At 36.7% G+C, this 23,691-nt stretch overlaps 1 protein-coding gene across 1 annotated transcript in view; it reads right to left on the bottom strand.

Annotated features, from left to right (window-relative positions):
* Window positions 1–23,691, bottom strand: part of CDH10 (cadherin 10) — a gene marked incomplete at both ends in the record, with an annotated part of 67,206 nt that overhangs the window by 22,750 nt on the left and 20,765 nt on the right. The window contains 3 exons of the mRNA XM_082479783.1: window positions 3,993–4,160; window positions 4,750–4,869; window positions 16,649–16,943. Coding sequence (XP_082335909.1) covers window positions 3,993–4,160; window positions 4,750–4,869; window positions 16,649–16,943 — 583 coding nt within the window. The remainder of the gene's footprint in view (window positions 1–3,992; window positions 4,161–4,749; window positions 4,870–16,648; window positions 16,944–23,691) is intronic.

Here is a 23,691-nt window from a genome sequence, read left to right as displayed (position 1 = left end):
AAGGAAAGTAAAGTGAGTTAGAAAGATAGTTCAGTTAACAGTAACACAAAAGCAAAGTGGAAAAGGCCAGCAACCACAACAGGAAAAAGTTGAACAGGCTACCCAAAAGGCAGCACGTATATGCCTTAGTAGAAATAAGAAGTACAGAAAGTCCATAAAGGGGGTTATCAGTTTTGTGCGATCAGGAAGAATTGTAGGGAGTGAGCAGTGGCAAGGCAATACGGGAAGGCTGTTGGCAATTGTTTTTTTCATATTGTCAGGAAAGCATAGGTCAGTCATGTGAGGATTATCAGTGTTTCTTAATAGAGTATATTAAAAGCCAGCTAGAGGGTGACAAAGGAACCATTTTTGGTATTGGGAACACTCACTGAAAAAAAACCCTATTATTCATTGAGACATTTGAGACTTTCATCCTACAGAACTAGGTTTTTCTGTTGCATTATGTTATAGTTTGGCAAACCTAAAAAATAAAAAAGAAGCAAAATTTAAAAAAAAATAAACACATACACATATAGTTTGTAATTGAATATTGAATGAAAAATATTGAAATTTAATTTCTTCATATAATTTTACTTAGGTAGCTTTTGATATGAAACTGATATGCAGCAGCAGAATTAATACTTTATAGCCATATACACTCCACATTCTATTTATATGAATTTATTTTTGCTCAGTTACATTTTAGTGTTTCAATCAAATGATTTATCTTGAGTTTGCTCTGACATTTTCATTACCTTTCTCTAATACCTAAATCTGTGTACTTTGCTACGTTAGTATATAATCTCCCTGTAATCGCCTAATGGTTAAAAAAACAGAAGAAAAAATAGCCTCTGCTCCCATTTAGTATTTATTTAGTACTGTGTGAGACTATGGTAAAACACCACTTTTTTTCTTAATTAATATTTATATGTTATAATTAGTTTTACAGTGTGTCAACTATTCTTCGCATTTTTTTCTGGAGTATTTAAAACTACATCCCCAAGTTATGCCTTGTGGACACTACTTTGACTCCCACTGCAATACCCAACTCATTAATTTAGTCTACAAAGTGGTAAGAGCTCATATCTTGAATTGCTAATAAGGTAGTGGAAAGAGCAAGTGAAAATAACCAGAAACCTGTCATCTGAAAGATTATTTTATGTCTAACATATCTATTTATAGAAATCTCAACCATGGTATGAGACACTTCATTTTATTATTTTTGTCACTGAAGACATTTAATACATTTGACTAAGTATGGGATGCAGTGCAGCTTTAGACACTGCATCAGAACACAAACTACACCAAACTAGAATTATTCTTGCAAAACTCTGTTGTCTATCCTTTTTCTCTCACTTCTCTTCTTCCTCAAGGAGAGTAATTTGCTGTTTGCATTTACTCTGGTGAGTGATGTTCTTCCATTTATCTGTCAGGAATAAAAATGGGAGGATCAAGGAAAGGAAAAGCTTTTCCATATACTAAGGAGAGTGGAAATCAGATGGAAGATTAAAATCTACACACTTGTGTCTGGAAATACTTCAGTCATAAAAATGAAAAAGCAATCTTATTCATGTTTACCCTTCTGCCTGTTTACTCTTGAATAAGCACATAATGTAAAGGTAAATATTTTTATAGAGTAATACAGGCTATAGTCTCACAGAAGACATGGGCTGCCATAACTCAGATGCACTGATCTTCAGTCAGACTCAGGCTCCTAAATCCACAAAACACTTTTTCCATTTATCGTTAGTCGACACCATCTACTTTCTTCTGAAAACACTTGGAAATATTAATTGAAACAGAGATCCAATATCTGAGGTATTTGATGGCCTTTCTGTGCAGAACCTTGACAACATTTTAAATTTTATCATGTTTCCTCAGAAGAACAGCCACTGCTACCTATATGGTTTTCAGGAGAACTGTAAAAAGGGAAAAATTTTCGGAAGAGTCCATTCTCTGTCAATGAAACAACAGAGGAATTAATTGTTCTTCTGGGGTTTTTTTTAGAAAGTATGACAAAATAAAAGCTGTAGAATTTTCCACAATTCTGAGTTCCTTATGGGAGAAGTTTAATCTGTTATGAAACATTTTATTTAAACATGTAGCTGTAGTATGCTGAGCCCTGTGAAAACATAATGGATCTTTTAATATTTTTCCTGGTAATTTATAAATCTGATATGAATATAATTGTTTCATGAACCTAATACACATCTGTTTTTTATTAATGGAACGGAATAAGTATAATTTAACTTAATCAGTATCAATTCCAAATTGAACTCAACTAAAATTGGGAATCATTATAATGTCTATTTGATTTTTGAGACTATATATAGAGATCTTTTAAAAAGTCAATAGTTATTTTTACTTTCTTATATCTAGTAAAATGAGTCAGCTTTATAAATGTTTCAGTTTTCATTCCAGTGAAACATACATTTCTCTCTAACAAAGCTATTGGCAGAGACAAAGTAGAGAAAAAAATGAAACAAAACAACAACAAAAAAAAACAACCATGAGAGTTAAACTAAAATTTTCTTTAAAACAAAGGTCACATCTGATTTACACTAACAGAAAAAAGCAGACATATTTCTGGGATGCTACATCAGATCCTCATCTGACTCAAATGTGATGTTGGACTGCCAGATAAGTCATGTAAAAATGTTCTAGAAAGTTGATTCCATCTTTCTAAGTATTAACTTAACATACTGTTTAAGAAACAAAAGAAAAAATAGAAGTGCATAAATATGCATGTTTGATGCTTATATGCTGCCTTAAATTTAGCTGTTGAAATTAGCTTTCCAACAAAACTTTGAACATGACACCTCTTTGAATAGTCTTCCAGAGAGGAGTAATAGAGCATTCCTCACCTACACAGCACTAGAATTACCATAATCCTCTATATACAAATGGAAACAAAAAGTTGTGGAAATATGAATAACATAAAATGACAAATTAATAATAAATTCTGTCCAGAATTGGGCCTGTGTGGAAACTGTAAGTACTCAATTATTCATGCTTTTTCTAGTTTATGCTAATAAACATCTTAGCTAACCACATATATGTTAACTACAATACTAAATTGAACGAAATTATGTACTCCATTTGTACCATGAAAAGCATGTTAAAATCAGAATCATTTTAAGCTGATTGTGTTCTTTTGAGCCTGAATGCGATCATCAGTAACTACTGGATTCAGTAGTTATACATGAAAAAATGAGTGATGAGGTTACTCTAAATCCTTTAGCTATGAAGTATAACCAAACTATCTTGCAAATATTACTTCAGTATATGCAAAAGGCTTCAAATGTATTTAAAATGCTTAACCTTTAACAAGTTTGATGTTACATGGTTTAATATTTCCATATTACACAGAGACCGAGAATGTTTTTATATTTTAGTTTGAGGGTACAAAGTCTTGATAGCTGTACCATTAGAAGTTAAAAAGTATTATAAACAGTGCTGGTAAACTTAATCTGTTAAAAAAAAAAAAAAGTTAAATGCCATTTACTTTACTTTGGGAAATTTTCTATTAGGTTCTGTACCACTATAACTGGAAAAGTACAAATCTGCTTGATTCCCTTCAAGTAATTTCTTATCCATGTTTTTCATGATTAAATATTTAAGCAGATACTACAATTCAAGCATTTTTGTATATCTAGAATTGCTACATGTTTTATTTTCCAGTGGGGGAGTATGTAGGATTTAAGCAATAGGTAAGGAACAAGAAAAACATTGCTTTAATGCTCTTAGGAGTCCACCTACCACCCCCTCCCATAGTACTGGAAAGTATTCCAGGTTTGCTGCAGTTATATTTGACCATGTAACTGTTTTCCTAACAAACAAATGCTGTAACATTTAATACGCTGCTTTAATAACGGTGAATAAATCAGTACATAAGCCTTTTGTTCATGTGTGCCCCATAATCTAGATTTACTGTAAATTAAACCAGATGGTGATTGCTTAACTCTTTAGTTTGAAGCTTTTACGATGCAAGACAACTATTAAATGCAGCTTACTCTGGGGGAATCGAGGTGGATTGTCGTTGACATCAGTCAAAGTGATGTTCACGGTGGTGGTCCCTGATAATCCACCCATCTGGCCTCCCATGTCCTTTGCCTGGATAACTACTTGGTACTGCTCCCTGTTCTCTCTGTTCATGTTTGGCAAAGCAGTCCTGATGATGCCTTAAATAAATAAATAATAAAAAAAATTGTTAATAATCTCTTTATTTTTGATGTGCAGCAATCTGTTGCATCTTTTTTTGTATAAGTATGTGAAATATATTTCTAAAGTATTAATTTCATGTCTTAAAGTACAAATTTCTGTTCGTAAGCTTTACAAATAGTCTTGAATACAGGCTGTTTGTTGAACAAACCTTAGTTCTACATCACAGCTTCCTTTCCAGTTTACATTTCGTAATAAAAATGATTCAAGATGTTTATGCACAAGTTTTACAAGTAGAAAGAACACCTTTTATTAGTCCAAGTAGAACCATTAGGAAAAAAAGAACAACATTATCTAGGACACAAACCTTTATCAGAAATGTTGTTACTTAGATCCTTAAGCTATCAAGAACACCACTGTAAAATTACTTATGCTTCATAGTCTCAGCTGTAAGAACTCTAAGGTTTTATATTCATTATAAGATATAAATTATGAGGAAAAAAACAAGTAATATTATTTCACTTCAGTTAGTTTTAAAAAAAATTTTATATGATCTAAGATTTTCAAAATGAAAGAAAAAGTCTACAGTTTAATGACAATGTTCCTGACCTGTTTCTGGTTCCACAGAGAAATATGGCTGTCCCTGAAGTATGCTGTAAATTATTCTGGCACTGTTTCCATATGAAGGGTCATCGGCATCAGTAGCTGTAACTTGCACCACAGAAGTACCTGCAATGTCCAAAATCAACTTACTTTCACATGGTACTCGGTGGAGGTCCCAGAACATAATTTCCATTCAAGTAGACCCTAAATAAAATTTCAGCTAATGTTGATTGGACTTTTCAAATATATTTATGATCTTATAGTCAACTCCAAGTACATTCTTTCCTATTTCAGGATCTCATTCTACATAAATTGAATGTAGATTTTCCTAATGCCACAAGCGTGATTAAGATCTAATTAGCTAGTCAACAATAGCTATAGTTAAGCTGAATTTCAATCATTTCATACTTATATACTCACTTTGTCTTTTCAGAAGGTTTATTTTTTAATTACAATAAATACCTGCTTTCCATTACCTAGAACAGATCTTTTTTTCTGCCCAATGATGTCAATATCATATGAAACTACACATGCAGTAACATCACAGAAAAAGATGATTCAGTAGGTCATTGGAACTTGGGAAAAACTAGTCATCAGTTTTCCCTATCTTATAAGTGTTAATATAGATAGATACTACTAGAAGAAATGTTGCCATATAGACTTCAAAATCTGCTGGTTATTTAGACTCCGGAAAATTTTATAATCTTAAAGACCATTTCTAAATTTTAGTGAAATATACCAGTTCTTCAAAATATGAAATGCTTACCATTGCTTCTCCCAGTTCTTGCTAAATCAAAATAGTTTCTACATACTGTTGATCTATTCCACCAGAGGAACAAAGTATCAACAAGCATCTCCCCTATTGTACCTCTATAAAGTGCAGATACGATTTTAAGTATATAGGAAAGAAGTGAAAAAAACCAAGGAAAACAAAATAAATCATCATATGCACGTGGCTATTTAGCCACTGGCTATTCTGAGGATCAAAACTTTCATATCTATTTTTCCTTTTCTTCCACCAAATACTGCCAAACATTGTGAAATAAAGCACCTGTAAAACCAAGACACTTGGCACAACTATTTATTCCCTCTCATAGTGTGACTACACGACATATTTATTCTCACATACACAGAAAGGCAAATAGAAGTAAATGTTAAGTTTCCTCTGTTTGGGGGTTTCACAAGACGATGTGTTTGACAAGTCATTGTTCCATCACATGAACAATTGCGCCAGTATCAATGGAATGAGCAAGTGCATAACTGTTGAATCAGAGATGAGTTATCAGAAACGTTCAGTTTTCAACTGGTTTAGAACAGAAACACTTGTTTCAGTGAGCTCCTCAGAGAACTTGCATCTTATAAAGAAGGCATAGTAGGAAAATTCTTGCTTATATTATTAAAATAGAATGAATAACTGATTTAACAGAAAAAAAGCCTCAAACACAAAATACAATTTAAAAAGATAAAAAACTGCTACACAAGTATACTGAAAAAAATAAGATAAAAATTACGAATACTTTCTACTGTGCTAACGAATGCTTTAGTGATCATCTAGACCTGGGCTGAAACTGAATATCTGAACATCTTCAAAATATAAGAGTGCAAGGGTGGTAGAGCTGACCTAAAAACTTCATCTGTTTGCAATTCACCAGTGTCTTATATCTCCAGCCACACTGAACTCCATTTGTAGATATACATCTATTTAACTATTCTGTTAAAAGATACAGCGGCCTTTTTGTTGAATATACTTAAGTTCTGAGGAGTATTGCCTTGATTCTGTAAGGCACTTTTTGGACCACCCTAGTATGTAGCAAACTGCAGTGCTAGAATATATACTTGCTCCTAAAGAAGATTTGCTCTGAATTAGCAAAGAGATGTTGTGTAACAGAAAGATAAGAACAAATCATGTTCAGTAACTTAAATGCTGCAAGTGGAAAAAAAAAAAAAAAAGGAACAGAAAAAAATCAAACCACCAAGTACAACAATCAACATGGCATTATCCAAGTAAAGTTTACAAATCCTCCATTTTGTATTCATAAAAACAGAGAACAGTCCTCATCAAGGCATCTACCACAACAGCACAATGTGCTAACCAGAAAAGTCTACATTGCAAACTCATGAAAGGTGATATTTTGTCTCTGTTACAAGTAACTGAATTATTCTAATTTCTAATTTTCCTTCATATATTCAAACTAGCTGTATTTATTAATAGGTCAATTGTATGAGATTGTTATTTCATTTTAGTTTAAAAAAAATTTAAAAAAAATCTATGTGCAATGTAATAATATATGTCTAATAGTTACTGCTGCCCCAGTTATGAGTTTCATAATGCACACATAATATTAATGCTATTTTAATACACATACACATGAAACAGAGCAAATCATATCAGCTATCCTTCTCTCTAGCTGCAGTGAGCAGGGCTGCATATACACCCAAAAAAATCTGTCAGACACTTCTTCAGAAAACTGTAGATTTGATCCTGTTCCAGTCTGTAGGAAGAGACTTGGGGTCCTTAATTTCATCACTATCCTACAGTGTGATTTACTCAGTGGGTTGTGCTCAGTGGGATGTACTCCCCGCTGCCCAAAAACAGTAAGGATGAACTATACTTTTTAATGCTGCCTCAGCTCTTTGCCTTTTTCTGGCCAGCCACTGGTCAAGCACCCGGCAGAAAAGGTGCAAGGGCTCTGCTACACTTCTGCCTGCCATTCAGGATGCAGAAGTCACCACTTTGATCTTGGCCCTTGCTCATTAGAGGAAAAGTGACATGCTCTCTAGGCTTCCGTTGAGGGATCAGTGATTCCTATGAAAAACCTGACAGAAACCATGCAAAGAAGCAAATCAGTATATCAGTTATGTTGTGCACATCAACTGTCAAACCATCAGCTTGTTTTGTTTTGCTTCAGTTCACAGAAGTCACTGATGGTCAATACTACAAACACATTGTTTGCTCTGCTCTGAAACCTGGACCAGAAATCCCAAGGCACTGAAGGTGATCACTCATGCCAGGGTTTAAAAACTACAGTGTGGATGTGACTTAGTCAGCACTACTTGGTTTGGGCCTCGCTCTGTCTTTTCCATAGGCACAGAGTGCTTCTGATGGTTGGTAAGAGTCTTTGGCCTACAGGATCTAAAGTCTAATCTGAACTCTAGGAGGGCATAAAAGGGGACAGCGGAGATACTGAAGAATATCGCACCAGCTGTGTTATTAATAAGATATATGAATTCTGTGATTTCTCCTTGTATACTTGCAAATTTTATTATACTATAAACTAGAATTACACATTGGTGAGCTAGGCCCAGAAATAAACAGTCATTTGTCAGATTATGGTAGTTCTCAGAAGACATATTTTAACATAATTGTAATTATTATGTTTGAATCTCCCTAGGGTCTGGTACTATAATAATAATTAATATATTTGGCCCTTTTTAATGTGCTCCTTGCAAGCATCTTCAAATACCATACAAGTATTAATGACTTTGACCTCAAAATGCATTTATGATGTAAATGTATTAGATAAGAATCACTGAAGACAATTAGCTAGGAAAAAGAATCCACAGAATATCCATTGCAGAGCTGAACTTGAAACGTGCATTTCCTTTTCTTTGCTCCCAACTGAGTTACATGATATTTAACTACAGCAAGAACCCTCCCTAGTAAATTATCCATATAAATAACAAGTTGACTTAATAGAAATTTTTTGCTCTTTCTAGCAGAATAGAGAGGAAATAATGACAAATGTTCCCTCCTGAAGTAAACTATTTAATGCAGCAGAATAACAGAGGAGTGGAAACGGCTGTATGTTCAGAGAAGTTGATGTCAGAAAGGTCTTTGGCTACATGGTAGTTCTGTAACTTGGAAAACAATAAGCTGGAAACAAGCATGGCAGTGGATATTCTTTTAAGATGTCCTTTTTAAAGAAAAGTAAAGTTTGATCTTGGGGTTCTTATGTTTTGTTTTTGTTTTATGTTTCTTTTTTGTCCCCTCTCCTTATGGCAGGATTTGTGTGCAGAGTGAAAATGAAGTTCGTAAAAAAAATAAAAACGTAATGCAATAATTTGGGTTTTCAAAATCTGTTATTTTTGATATTATGAAATTTTAAGTCAGAAGATGCAAAAAGGTTTGGTGAGAGAACTATAAAAATCCAAGATTCTAAAAAAAAATCTTTAATAGGAAACGGGAAGGAAGTGTTAGAAGATAAATGCTACAGCAGAGAGGACTAAGCATTGGGAATTGGTGGAACAGCACTAATGAGGGAGTGTAGAAAAAGCGTAGGGAGAAAGCAAAGCAATAGTAGCTCCAAATGCCGTCTGAAGAGAAAGACAAAAAGATAACAACAGGTGGACATGGCAAGCTAACTGTGCGACACCCAACCTGTAGTTCACATTGTAGTTCACATGTAAACCCAGCGGGAGGTTACATCTTATGAAGCATATATTGATATCCCTAATTCAGAAGCAGAAAAGACCAGCTAGGGAGCATGACAGGTAGTAGAAACAGCACTTAATATACAAGATGCAATAAGTATAAGGAGTGATTAGAGAATATATAGGCTACAACAGATGAATAGAGAAACATCAACAAATAAAAGAAATGATGTGTTGACAGAAAAAGAAAAAGGTCTAAATAGCAGAAAGTTCTGAAAGCTTGTCTAAAAAATACCAATAGGCAAAGTCCACAGGAAAAGCTGTATAGAGGAAAATAGACTCATCTGCAGCTCTGAAAAGAAACCTTTCAATGAGCAGAAAGAGATAGATAGGTGAATAACATGATGGACAGAGCAGAAGATTATCGTCAAAACTGTAAGAATATTCTGAGACATAAACTTCAAAAGTAAGGAAATGAAAAAAGTGAAAGAAGAGAAAATAACAAGTAACCAGTACAAAGACTTCAGGAGAACAAGATGTCTTCTAGGATATTGATCTAACTGCAAGATCCTGAAGTTGGCCCACTTACCTCTGCCTTTACTATGATTAATGAGCAGCAGAAGAAAGATGAACAAGACAACAAAGAATTTATGGGCCGTTGTCAAGACACTGTATTTGATAATAGAAATAACCACATTCCCAGGTATCCATCTGGCTAATACCATAGCCTGAGGAAGAAATCAAAACTTCTTTTGCTGGTTTGAAGGAGGCTGGTGTATGGCTACATCATGATCTGATACCTTAAGGATGGCACAGAGGGACTACCTAAAGACTTAACAGTCTTTCTTACCTGCTGGCCTCCTTTGGAGCACCTTATAGTTCAGGGCATTTTAGCATGGAGCAAACCTTGCACACCAAGGGGTGCGCAGATTTCAATTATTTCAAGCTGATGCTTTTTGCTTGTTTTTGCTATTGTGCCCCTTTTTTGATCATTTTTGTGAAGAAAGCAGGGCATTAGCCAATAGCAGCCTTCATTTATGAACTAATAAAGAAATACTGGTGATTAGAAGTCAACCAGTTTACTCATTTATTAAGTAACAGAGATATGGTTGTATACTGATGAAATGAATGATATATGTAATCTTGCTGAAAACTTAAAATGTATAAAGAGAAACCCAATAGCTCTGAATTTTAGCTGCTATCTATCTACATTACACAGCATAGCTCTAAAAGCCATGAGGCATATGAGTAAACTTACATAGTATGATATGCTATCATGTCTATCTTCTTTCTGGTATTCAGATGAGTGCATATAGAGTTAGTATGAACATCTCATCGCTGTGGTTGCAGTAAAGATGTGTATAAATAGACAACACAATTGCAAAATTCCAGACTATTTGACTATTTTTTTGACACTTCTTAAAATAGAGGTAGGATTAGGCCAATCCATTTGAAACAGTGATATTTAGTACTGGGATTGAGAGTGTAGGCACCAGATGATAGCAGAGGTCTTGAGAATGCAGAATAACAACAGAGGCTGCAAAGGCACAAATACAAGTTGGAAGTTACTATTCATATTATAAACTGACTTGAATTGAAAGTATAGCATCTGTAAAACGTCACTTGTATGGTGAAAATACAGAGATAATAAGTAGATGATATAAAAGATGTTGACAACCATTGCAAGAATTGGTACCAATGAACAAAAAGAATTGTTCCAGTGTTGACTCACCCAATAAAAGGCAAAACATCTGGTCAATGTTACCATCTATCTGCACAAGTCCTATTTTACCTTTGATAGGGAAAGAGCCATGCCTTTTCATTTGCTATTCACACCATTTTGCTATTACCAATCACCAATCACACATAAATAATAATAAAAAAAAAAATTATTCTCTATGTAGTTGTCTTAAATAAATTGTAATTTTAAAAATTTTGTGTATGTGCATGTGCTGTCTAGTGTTCCAACCTTCCCACCTGCTAAAGTGATTGATAGCAAACTAACAAACCTGGATGCACTGACAGCAGCAGGAGTGCAAGGAATTCCATAAATACATAGATACATTTTTAGTAATTAATTCTATCAAAATCATAGAATATTTCAAGTTGGAAGGGACCCATAAGGATCATCAAGTCCAACTCCTTCCTCCTCTCAGGACTACCTAAAACTAAACTGCATGACTAAAAGCAATGTCTGGACACTCCTTGAACTCTGACAGGCTTAGTGCCATGACCACTTCCCTGGGGAGCTTTTCTAGTGACCAACCACCCTTTTAGTGAAGAATCTTTTCCTAATGTCCAGTCTGAACTTCCCCTGATGCACCTCCATTCCATTTCCTCGTGTGCTATCACTGGTCAACAGAGAGAGGAGATCAGCACTGCCCCCTCCACTGCCCCTCTTGAGGAAGTTGCAGACTGCAATGAGGTCACCCTTTAGAACTTCTCTTCTTCAAGCTGAACAAGCCAAGTGGTCTCAGCTACTCCTCATAAGTCTTGCCCTTAGGACTTTTCACTGTCTTGGTTGCCCTCCTCTGGACACTATCTAATAGTTTGATGTCCTTCTTATATTTAGTTGCCCAAAATTGCACACAGTACTGGAGGTGGGGCCACACTAATGGAGTGTAGAGTGGGACAATCACCTCCCTTGACTCTCTAGCTATGCTGTGCTTGATTCACCCCAGGACACGGTTGGCCCCTTTGGCTGCCAGGGCACGCTCTTGACTCGTATTCAACTTGTCAACAACCCAAACCCCGTATCTTTCTCTGCGAGGCTGCTCTCCAGCCTCTTGTCCCCCAATTTGTGCATGTAACCAGGATTACTCCCGTGACTAGCATTCATGGACCCCAACACAGTCAAAAGCAGATTCCCAGGGAATCTTACTGACTAGGTCCTTCAGCAGCCCCAAGCCTGCTCTCCCCATATCCAGGGTCGAAGTTTTGCGGGCAGTTTTTCTCCTATCTCTAACAATCTGAAACTCAACTACTTCATGGTCACTGTGACCAAGACAGCCAGCAATCACCACTTTGCCAATGAGTCCCTCTCTGTTTACGAACAACAAATCTAGGAGGGCACCTTTGCTAGTTGGCTCTCTTAGCACCTGCACCAAGAAGTTGTCTTCAACATGCTTCAGAAATTTCCTGGACTTGTTTGTGTTTGCTGTATGGTATTCCCAGTTGATGTCTGGAAAGTTAAAATCACCCATAAGGAAAAGGGAAGTTCAATTGGACATATCCCTTAATTCCTTGTAGAATAATTCATTGGTGTCATTGTCCTGGCTGGGTAGTCGACAGTAGACTCCCACAACAATATCTGCTTTATTTGCTTTCCCCTTCATTCTTACCTGGAGTCTCTACACGGTGCTGTCACCAACTGTAAGCTCCATACAACCCAATCCCTCCCTTACATACAATGCCAGCCCCCTCCCTCACCTGCCCTGCCTATTCCTTCTGAAGATCCTATAACCGTCCATCATGGCACACCAGTCATAGGACTCATCACACCAGGCTTTGCTTATACCAATGATGTCATAGCTCTGGGACTGGCCCAAAGCTTCTAGCTCCTCCTGCTTTTTCCTCATGCTGAGTGCATTAGTATAAAGATATTTCAAATGCACTCCATTGTACTCATTATGGAGTGAACTGAAGGACCTTGCTAGCACACCATCCCTCAAACATTGGTGTGCTGCCCCCAGGGTTATCTCTAGCAAGCGTGGTTTTATCCTTTTCCCCCTTCAAATCTAGTTTAAATCTTTTCCAATGAGCCATGATAACTCCTGCGCAAAGATTGTTTTCCTGCTTTGAGGCAGGTGTACTCTGTCTGCCACCAGCAGGGTGTCATGTAGACTGACCCATGATCAGAAAAACTAAAATTCTTCCAGTGACACCACTCTTGGAGCCAAACATTGATCTGCTAGCTCTTCGTATTCCTTCCCTCATCATTCTCTGCAATGAAGGATAGAGGAGAACACTACCTGTGTTCCTGATCTCTTAACCAAGCTTCCCAAGGCCCTGAAGTCTCTCTTGATTGCCCTTGGACTTCTTATTGCAACCTTCATCTCTGCCTGCCTGAAAAATCCGAGGATAAAAATCCGAGGGCCCTACCACGGTAGGAAGTTTTCTCTCTACATCTTTAACCCAGGCCCCAGGGAGGCAGCAGACTTCCCTAAGAAGTGGGTCAGGTTGGCATATTGGGCCTTTTGTTCCTCTCATGAGAGAGTGTCCTGTGACAATGACTTGTCTTTTTTTCTTTATGGAAGCTGTTTTGACACAGGACATAAGCCAAATTAACCTTGGTAACACCTCCAACCAACATGAACCATCATCCTCGTCATTGTTTGATTCCACTTATACAAGGGCAGCTGGGAAGGTGGGGTAGTCACAGAGGAGATGCACCTGCTGCGCTGTGCAGGAACTTGTTGCCATTCTCTCCTATCCCTTAAATCACTGTGTTCAGCCAGGCGGAGAGAGGATTGTGAATCCTCCGTATCATGCATCCTGTCTGCCTAACAGTTCTGTCCCAGGGAAGGTATGGTGACGTTCCAACAATCTGGCTCTATCCTAGACTCCCAACATAGTGCAATGCCATACTATGTTGACTATGCTGCATTAGATAGCGAAAATATTGCAGTCCTGATAGTATAGTACTTTTTACAGAAGAATATAACTCCTATCTACTTGCCCAGGTAAGAGCCATTGTAATTTGGTTTTGTAATTCTCTTTCTGGTACCTATGCCTGAGACAATATTCATACCCTAAACTCTGTCTAATATTTTCAGACACTTATAGAGATGTTATATGTTTCTATATGCTCACAGAGGTGTACCACAGAAGGAGACATATTTGATACAACAGTGCAATTACACCCAAGATTGCAATTTCTCTCCGCATTCCTTACATCAGCAAGTCTGACACGTTCTTAGCCCATGGCCAACAGTACAGGACAAGTAATGGGCTACTAGCAATACTATAACTCAAAAAAAAAAAATCTGGAGAGAGCAAAATAGAGCAATGCAGGAATTTCTTCCTATTTTCCTTTTGATGGGGAAGAGCTGTCATCGTAACAAAAATATTTTTTGTTTCTTTTTTTTCATGGGTTTCTCATGCAAGATTCTGTACTAAAAATGCTTTAATTGCACGATGTCTGAAAAAAGATACCAATTTAAAAATATTTTGTATTTAATTATGTGATAGTATATTTAACTATTATACAAATATATGAACATACTGACTTTAAAATTTCTAATTAATTCTATTTGCCTCAAAAGTTTTATGCAGATTGTTCTTTTAGAACATTTCTCCCCTTCTTCACTCAGTCTTTAGTTTTGAGATTACAGAGTAGATTTGTTTAGGTTGGAAAATTAAATTAGTGCTATAAGGAAATGAATTAAATTTGAGGAATACCTTATATAATTGTGCCATCTACTCATGGACCAGAGGTGAAAATATGCCTCTTAAGATCAACCATAAAGCTAAAAGCCATAAAGCTAAAAGCAAATTCTACATACCAGGTAGTCAGTAGTCTAGCAACTGAAAGACAGCATTTAAAAAGTCCAGGAACATTGTAGATTTTAACCTAGTTAAAATTCTCTAAATTATGGTCATTTTATTGACAGAATAAAGTCTGATAGAATAAAGTCTGTTTGCACAATTATTTGTGCAATATACAGTGTTAATAGTTTAAATACATCCACACTTTTTTGGTTTTTTTTACCAAACACTGTAGTTTTTTTGATATTTTTCTTATCATCTTATCTCTTTTTTCTTATCATGTATTTATTTTGTTGCAGTGTTGCAAAATTTGCACTTTCAAAATTTGTATGATCTATGTGGATGTACAGATACACTGGAACCTTGCATCCTGAATATTTTAGAATCATTGAAATTATGTCTTGAATGTTTGAGAACACTTCAGTGAAAGATGATCTTTGTGGAACTGAGACTGACAAAATTAGGAATACATAGATTATAATTGAATGTTATATAATAGCATAACACTTAATGAAAACACTGAATCATTTTGATAGATCTTCCCAAGAATATTTTAAGCAATGCCTTCTGGAATTTATAGAAAGAACATGAGAAATAAAGTGGAAGCTCTAAGATGTCTTTTTTCAACCCAAGTGTAATTTTGCCATATACTTCTCCAGAAAATGTAGTAATGCTCTTTCAAGGTCGCTCTTTCAAGCTATATACATGTACTGAAATGTTTGATTCTAGAGAACTGTTCAGTAAATTAATAAACCAGTATTACATTTTGTTCTATTTTGGAACAGTAAGAAAGAAGACTTTTTAGTTCTCCTCTTTCCGTGGACTAATTTGATGGGATTCCAGTACAGCTCTGTGCAATCATCTGACAGATTTCTTCCTCTTTCTTTTTTTATCCTTTATGCTAAAAACTGCTTACTGAATGTTGGGACTTTTAAAAATGACTCAATCATAAGCTAAACGTAGTTTGAAATATATTAAGAATAAAATATTATTAGTATTATGCTTCCACATATTGCTGCACAGCTTTGCTGAGGCTATTCTCTTTCAATAATTAAGTATTTTCTTGCCCTTTTAGTATTTTCCAAAGCCCAGGAAATTAAGTACTAAAACTTCAATACTTGTGTATATAAAACATCTCAAAACACTGTTTGATCTAGTTCAGGCAGTGGTAGTAATTCCAATGGTAATAATAGCCAAAAGAGATATTGAAGTTATTGTGTGTTTTCTGAATATTTAGAAATTAGTATTATAGATACAGTTATACAAGGAATGAGTGAATATTAATTTTTAAAAAGAGACTCTATATATTGTTAAGCTTTTCAAAATTTTTCCTAAGGAATTGTATGCACCAATTAATAATAGCTCATATTCCAAAATGCTATTGTTTATGAATCCAACCAGCTGGCATGATCCAGGCCGCTTCTTTGAAAGTAAGGTAGGAACGGAAAATACATTGCAAACAGAAGAAAGATTAACTCAAATGGCTGTTTAAGAGTCTTGAAGCTGCCATTCATGAGTGAGTTAAGGACGGAACTGAAAGCACGAGAGAATTTGTCCATACAATAAAAAACTGAAAGCAAAGAGCATAGACTGCGTCTGCCTTCAGGCAGTGCATCAACAGCACATGAGGAAACGTGTAAGCCACAGAAAGAGTGAAAGTGGAGATAGCTCTCCATTCAGTGCTTACTAGTGGGGACCTCCAGTGAAAATGAAAGAAACAATTCGCTGAGCTTTCAACAGGCTAATTTAGTGATATTATTCTAACAGTTCCTAAGGAGGAGGGTGACTTACCATTAACTACTTTCTATTTATATTTATATTACAAATCACTGTAAATTAATAATTTGAAAATTCTAAGTAGAAATAGATCTTAAATCACAAAAATCCATTTCTGAGTGCAATTCCAGTACTTGAACAAACAAACCAAAAAGAAAGATACTTAACCTATCAGGCAGAATTCCAAACATGACTGACTTTTCAGAGGATGGGGAAATTATTCATCAAGTAACACAGAACCGGCATTTGTGCCTCAGTATAAAGCACTCACCCACTACTGACATTTCAGGAACACTAGCAGTGTAAATTTCTTCCGGAAACGTTGGTTCATTGTCATTGATGTCATGGATTTTGATGACAAACTCAGATTCAGGTTCCACTGGTCTCAGAGTTCTTCTATTAATAGCTTGGGCACGCAGCGTGTAAAAGGCTTTCTCTTCCCTGTCAATTCTCCGAGTAGCATGAATGTCACCTGTTTTCTCATCTATTATAAAAAGAGTACCAGCCCCATCTCCTGACAAAATGTATTTGAGGGATCCATCTCCCTTGTCCTGGTCAGAATGAAGCTGAAAAGGAAGAAAAATAAGAGGATTTTATTTAGAAGTAACAAAACAGTTTCCTTTAAAAAAAAATAAAATATATATTTAATCATTCTGTATGCAACAAATGCATTTAATACCAACAAAACAAAATAATTTTCAGTCACCATTGACTGGCAGTCATGGTGTCATACTGAGGCATTCTTTCTTAACTTAGTTCCAAGAATCTTTTAACTTGACTGTTGTGGCAGATTTTAGTTTTGCAGCAACACCTGTTCTCTGCTAAGAAACCTTTGCACCACAATTCTTAAAGAAGATATTTATGTTAATACTGACCTTTTCTTTCCTTGAAGACATCCCATTAAAAATTCACAACCTGCTGTGCTAGTTGTAAATTCACTAAGCAGATAAAGAACATGGCAGAATACATGACAATTAAAGAAAATAGGACAACTGGTTCCATGTCATACTATTCTTTTAATTATTTCTCATATTCTTTATATTTCTCCTAAATTAAAGAACATTTCATTTCAAGTCATTATCATTTTTACTCCATCAACTAATGTAAATAGCCTAAAGGAAAGAAACAAATTTATTAAGTATTCAGTACTGATTTAATACCCATTATGTAATATAAAGCTTAACTTCATCTATTAATGAACTGCAGTACTCACTGACTTTAGTACATCCATAACAAAAAAAAACAACTATTCAATTATGTTGCTTTGTTCAATGCAGTAATGTGGTTGGCTCATCGGATCTTTTGGACACACTTACCATAATTTCTGTCATCCCCTTTTTGGAAATTTCCTTCCAGTCTCATTGATTTCATAATTAACTGAAAGAATCTGGCATTCAGATTTGTTTTCACCATGAAATGTATACTTTATTTATTTATTTATTTGGGGGTTCAGCAGAAGGATCAAATCAAATAGAAGCCCTGATTACAAAAATGATATGCAAATATAAAAACTTTTCATACTCAAAAACATCAGAATGTTCCAAAAAGTTTAAGACAGTACTACTGCATTTTTTTCCTTTCTAAAAATAGTTATTTGAACACACCTTAACAGCATCAATTAGAATGGCAGTAAGATCATACTTAGTCATGTGAAGTTGTTTATTTAAGCAGATATTTCAGATCATGAAAAACATATATGTAGCTTAGTATAAATATCCCCTCGTATTGTCTTCCATAGCATCCATTTCAACTTATTATCTGAGGTAGAATATCCAACTATTGGGCATTTGAATGTGGCTTTCCTTGCCCTTTGCGCTGAAACAAAATATACAGAGTGGACTGCTGGGATAAGCTGAAGTCAAACAGTAAACTTCACTGCCGTAAAACATTTTCGAACACTGAATGTATCCCACATGCTTGCAATATGTGGAACAGAAGAAGCTCACGTGGAATCTTGGACCTAAGCCTTTATGGCAGAAATTTAGAAAACTATAATTGTTCTGAACTTTGATAATCTATATAAAGGTTTTCCTATTTTATTTCAGTTCAGAAATAAACCTTGAGAAACACTGTAAATATTTATCAAAGAATGACAAATTAAACTTTGCTTACATTACATACATGTATGTTTACTTTATAAAATACACATTTGCTTACTAATATCTTTATTTCATTCCATAATACATAAAGAAATAGGAAGCTCCACCAAACATGAAGAATAGGAAAGCAGATGTTAAGAGAAATCCTTTGCAAATAAATCCTATTCTTCCTTTTCCTTCAATTTCTCTTGCTGACTTCAAACTGAAGGCTTCAAGCCATTCTCACTCCTCTTTTGTGACGGAATTTTTACTGTGAACTTTAATTCCTCATGTTCATCTCCTGATGGCCCATTAAAGTTTTGACCTTTCACCCCTTCAAGTAATATATTTTTTAGGGGACTGGACAGTATCTTCCAGGCTGTGGCCTATTTTATAACGTCATTTAGTGTAAGTGTTTTCTTTTCTAGGTCTTCCTAGGATGCCACCTTATCTTCAAGAGTTTTGGTCCTAAGAGCTCATTGGTGGTGCATGACTGCTAGATACAATATTTTCACAGCAGAGTGATGAAGACCAGTTAGAGGACGCTGCTCTTCCTTAGACATGTGCACCAGAAATACAAAATAAAGGCCTCTTTGAGCAAAAAAGACGGGGAGAAAAATAATCTTTAAATGGGCACATTGCAGTTTTTCCATATGCTTTCCAAAGACAGACTTAGTATTATAAATGCTTACAAAATTTGATGTTAGTACATTGTGGCTGCAGCGCCTGTTCTTACTTGAAATGGCTTAGCAGAGTCTGGCAAAATCCATTCTAATAAATTATCTATGTCCAGAATAGCATAACCTCATGCAAACACTTCCCAGGAATAGTATCTAGCCAAATTTAACTCACAAATCATGCAAGGAAATTGTTTTGGAGAGGGATATTTAGCAAAAGTAAGCCAAGAACTTGTAAAATAATTTAGCAATCCCAGTAACTGCATTCTGGTGCCTGAGAATGTGTCTTGGCACTAGACGAACAAACACAGTGTAGTGAACAGAACGAAATCAGAAAATGAAGAAAATCCCTATGCTACAAACTATGAAGCTTTTGAACAATTATATTTCGATCCAATTCAGGATGTAAAGATATTTCAATATACTTATTTGCCTAATATGTAAGGTACTATAAATGTTGGTGGGTTTGCATTCCTTGTCCTGTAGCTAGTGCGTGTCAAAAATTCTTACTGAATTAATTTGGAACTGAAAAACATTCTTTTTACACCACTCACAAAATCATTAACCTCTTACCTCTGCCAAATTCAAACTTTATAGGGTTTTTTTTTCCCATCTATATTAGCCAAAAGACTGGAAAGGGAGCTGTATATAAGATTTTGAGACAGCCATACAAAGGCTTTTAGGGAGCTGATAGTTGTGCTTCAGGTAACATATTTTTATGGAATACAAGCCTGCATAGTTTGGAAGAACACTTTAAGCTACAACATTTTCCATTTTCTAAAACATGTTAATAATTTCACTTTGGATTGGTAATCCAATTTAAATTTTATATATACACATAACAGTCCACAGTTATTGTGGAAAAACTTCAAATTCGGAATGACATTTCAGAAGGTCTTCTTGGGTGATCAGGAAACATAAAGCTATACATATGATGAACAAGGCTGGCAGACGTAAATAAAGGAATGAAAATGTGTATTAAATATAAGCAAGGAAAGAGAATACCTCTCATTTAATTTTCTTAGCTCTTAATTCAATCTAGGTGTTATTAGAAGAATCAAGATGGCTAAAGACCACCCTATGTGCTTGACAACCTTGAACACTGAATCTTTACCCAGCTCTGAAATGCATGGGCAGTGTGCCAATCAGCACTGCAAAATTTTGACATTTCACCCTAGTATTAAAAAAAGGTCTGCAAACTATTTCTCTGCTACATTTAGTATTAAGTGTTTCCTATAGTTACTTTGGTTAATGGGCATCTGTGATTCATATCAGCCAAGCTGAGAAATGGAGAGACATCTGTTTCATTTAGCAATTTTATTGCACAAAATGATCAGCTGTGAAGATGTGATTTGTTTTCATATCTGTCACTAATATTTTACAAACTCTCGTTTCAGTGAATTTCTTGCTGTTCTTCCACAGAAATACTTCCCTTTTCAGCTGTCAGTGGTAGATGTACTTTACATATAATTTTTCTCACTGTATAAAAAATACAAATGTTTATTGGTTTTATTTTATATAGCCCTGTTTCATCATACAGTAATTGCAATTACTGTGAAAGACAATTTTGCATGTTTGGTAATCTATCAAAACTGGCTGAACAAACTTTTAAATTGAGAAGGATTTTATAAAAATGAAAAAGAAAGGTATTGCTAAACAAGATAATATTTAGACAGAGTAACAAAATGGTGTGTTATGTGAATATTTAAAAAAGAAACTGAGTTACCAATCCAAGACAGAGAGAAAAACAGGTTTTGAAAGATGGGTTTATTTTCTATTCAGTTACAATAGAAACTGAGTTCATTATGGACAGAATGTGAAGAGGTGTCTCTGAAGAATAGCCATGAGGAGGTTGAAAGCTTATGGGTGAGAATGGGTGAGAATTAGACACAGAGGTAACAAAGAGAACCTCGTAGTTGCTGTCTACTACAGGCCGCCTGACCAAAAGGATCCTATCAACAAAGTCTTCTTACTTCAGCTACAGGAGGCATCACGCTCACAGGTTCTCATCCTGCTGGGGGACTTCAACCACCCCGACACCTGCTGGAAAATTAGCACAGCGAGCTGTAGGCAATCCAGTAGACTCCTGGAATGCACTGAGGATAACTTTTTAAGCCAGGTAATAGACAGTCCCACCAGAGGGAATGTGATACTGCACCTGTTGGTCACCAATGCAAGCGAACTAATCAGTGATGACAGGACTGGAGACAGTCTGGGCTGCAGTGATCATGCACTGGTGGAGTTCACAGTCCTGAGGGATATGGGTCGGGCAAAGAGTAAAGTCAGGACCCTGAATTTTAGGAAAGAAAAATTCCAGCTCTTCAAGGAGTTAATCAATAGGACCCCCTGGGAAACTACCTGTGATGGTGTGCTCCCCCACAGGCACCAAGCTGACCTTTATCTACCATAACTCTGCCCAAGAGATAACGACCCATGGCGGTCATAATGGGTGCATCTAGTTGTGATGGCTGCATCCGGGGCTCAAAGGTGGTTTCAGGGAGACAGATAACAACACAATAGCCAAGGGCTAACTTAAGCAATGCGCCCACCTCACCACAATACTGGTACTATGGTCAATATGCAAATATGACTACAAGTCAGTCATCTTACCCCCAGAAATAGTGAACAGCCCAAGAGCCTTTGGAGCTCTCCTGAATGGCAGCAGGCTGTACGCCAGGATCTTCCCTTGAGTAGGGACACCTCTCAAGCTTATTCCTCAAGGTTAAGAGATTCCTTGCCGCAACAGATCCTCGGTAAGTGGTTTATAGCACGTTAAATATTGAAATTTGAAAAGTGACATAAAGGATTGATTGTGCATATATAATCCTTTAGACATACAATGTTGACCAAGTCTGGTATGAGGATTATATCTAGCCACACCTAGACTTCTCTCTGAGAACGAGTTTAGAAAACAAGGGGGTCCTTTCTGAAAACTTGACTCAATGGAAGGGTCTTCCTGACATTCTGTCTGATCCTGTCTTCTATGCAGTAAAAAAAACAAGTGTGCCTTGACATCAAATCTTGTTAAATCATTGTTTTATATTAATAAATATATTGCTGCTTCTCTCTTACAAGTGAAGTGCATCACTCCATCTGCAACACTGCACTCAGGGACAAGGGATGAGAACAGAGCTGGCAGATCTTTAAGGATGCTTTCCATAGAGTGCAAGATCTCTCGATCCTCAGGTGTAAGAAATCAGGAAAGGAAAGCAAAAGACTGTCATGGATGAGTCAAGACCTACTGGTTAAACTAAAGGGCAAGAAGGAAATGCACAAGCAGGAGAAGCAGGGACGGGTATCCTGGGAAGAGCATAAGGACGCTGCCCGGCTGTGTAGGGATGGAGTCAGTAAGGTGAAGGTGCAGCTAGCGCTGAACTTAGCAAAGAATAAAAAGGGCTTCTACAGGTATGTCAGCCAGAAAAGAAAGGTCAAAGAAAGTGTGTCCTCCTGATGAGCAAGACTGGAAAACTAGTAACAACAGAGAAGGAGAAGGCTGAGATATTCAACAACCTTTTTGTCTCAGTCTTCACTGGCAATCTCCCTTCCCACACTTCTTGAGTAGAGGTGTCCTGCAACACAGGGAGTGGAGGAGTAAAGTCCCTCCACCTGTAAAAGATGATCAAGTTTGTGACCACCTGAGGAACCTGAATATACTGAAGCCTATGGGACCTGAAAAGCTGCATCCCAGAGTTGCGGGGTAACTGGCTGATGTAGCTGCCAAGCCACTCTCCATGATGTTTGAAAAGTCATGGCAGTCAGGGGAAGTTCTCAGAAACTGGAAAAGGGGAAACATTGCACCCATTTTTAAAAAGGCTAGATATGATGACCCTGGGAACTACTGACTTGTCAGCCTCACCTCTGTGCCTGGGAAGATCATGGAACAGATCCTCCAAGAAGATATGCTAAGGCACATGGAGGACAGGGAGAGGATTTGAGACAGCCAGCATGGCTTCACCAAGGGCAAATCCTGCTTGACCACCCTAGTGGCCATCTATGATGGAGTGACTACATCAGCGCACAAGGGAAGAGCTACACATGTTGTCTATCTGGACTTCTGTAAGGCCTTTGACACGGTCCCCCACAACACCCTTCTCTCTAAATTGGAGAGGTATGGATTTGGTTGGTGGACTGTTTGGTCGATGAGGAATTGGTTGAATGGTCTCATCCAGAGAGTATCGGTCAACAGCTCAATGTCCGGGTGAAGATCGGTGACAAGTGGTGTTCCTCAGGGCTCTGTATTGGGACCAGTACTATTTAATACCTTCATCAATGACGCAGACAGTGGGACCGAGTGCACCCTCAGCAAGTCTGCAGATGACACCAAGATGAGTGGTGCTGTTGACACGCCCGAGGGACAGGATGCCATCCAGAGGGACCTGGGCAAGCTCAAGAAGTGGGTCCGTGTGAACCTCATGAGGTTCAACAGGGCCAAGTGCAAGGTCCTGCACCTGGGCTGGGGCAAGCCCTACCTGCTATCAATACAGGTTGGGGGTTGAAGGGATTGGGAGTAGCCAAGAAGGACTGGGTACTGACACTGGTGAATGAAAAGCTGGGCGTGA

This window comes from Vanellus vanellus (assembly GCF_965231255.1).
Source record: "Vanellus vanellus genome assembly, chromosome: 2".
Classification (NCBI taxonomy): Eukaryota; Metazoa; Chordata; class Aves; order Charadriiformes; family Charadriidae; genus Vanellus; species Vanellus vanellus.
The sequence above is the reverse complement of the archived record's forward strand: the minus strand, read 5'-3'. Positions and strand labels throughout refer to the sequence as shown.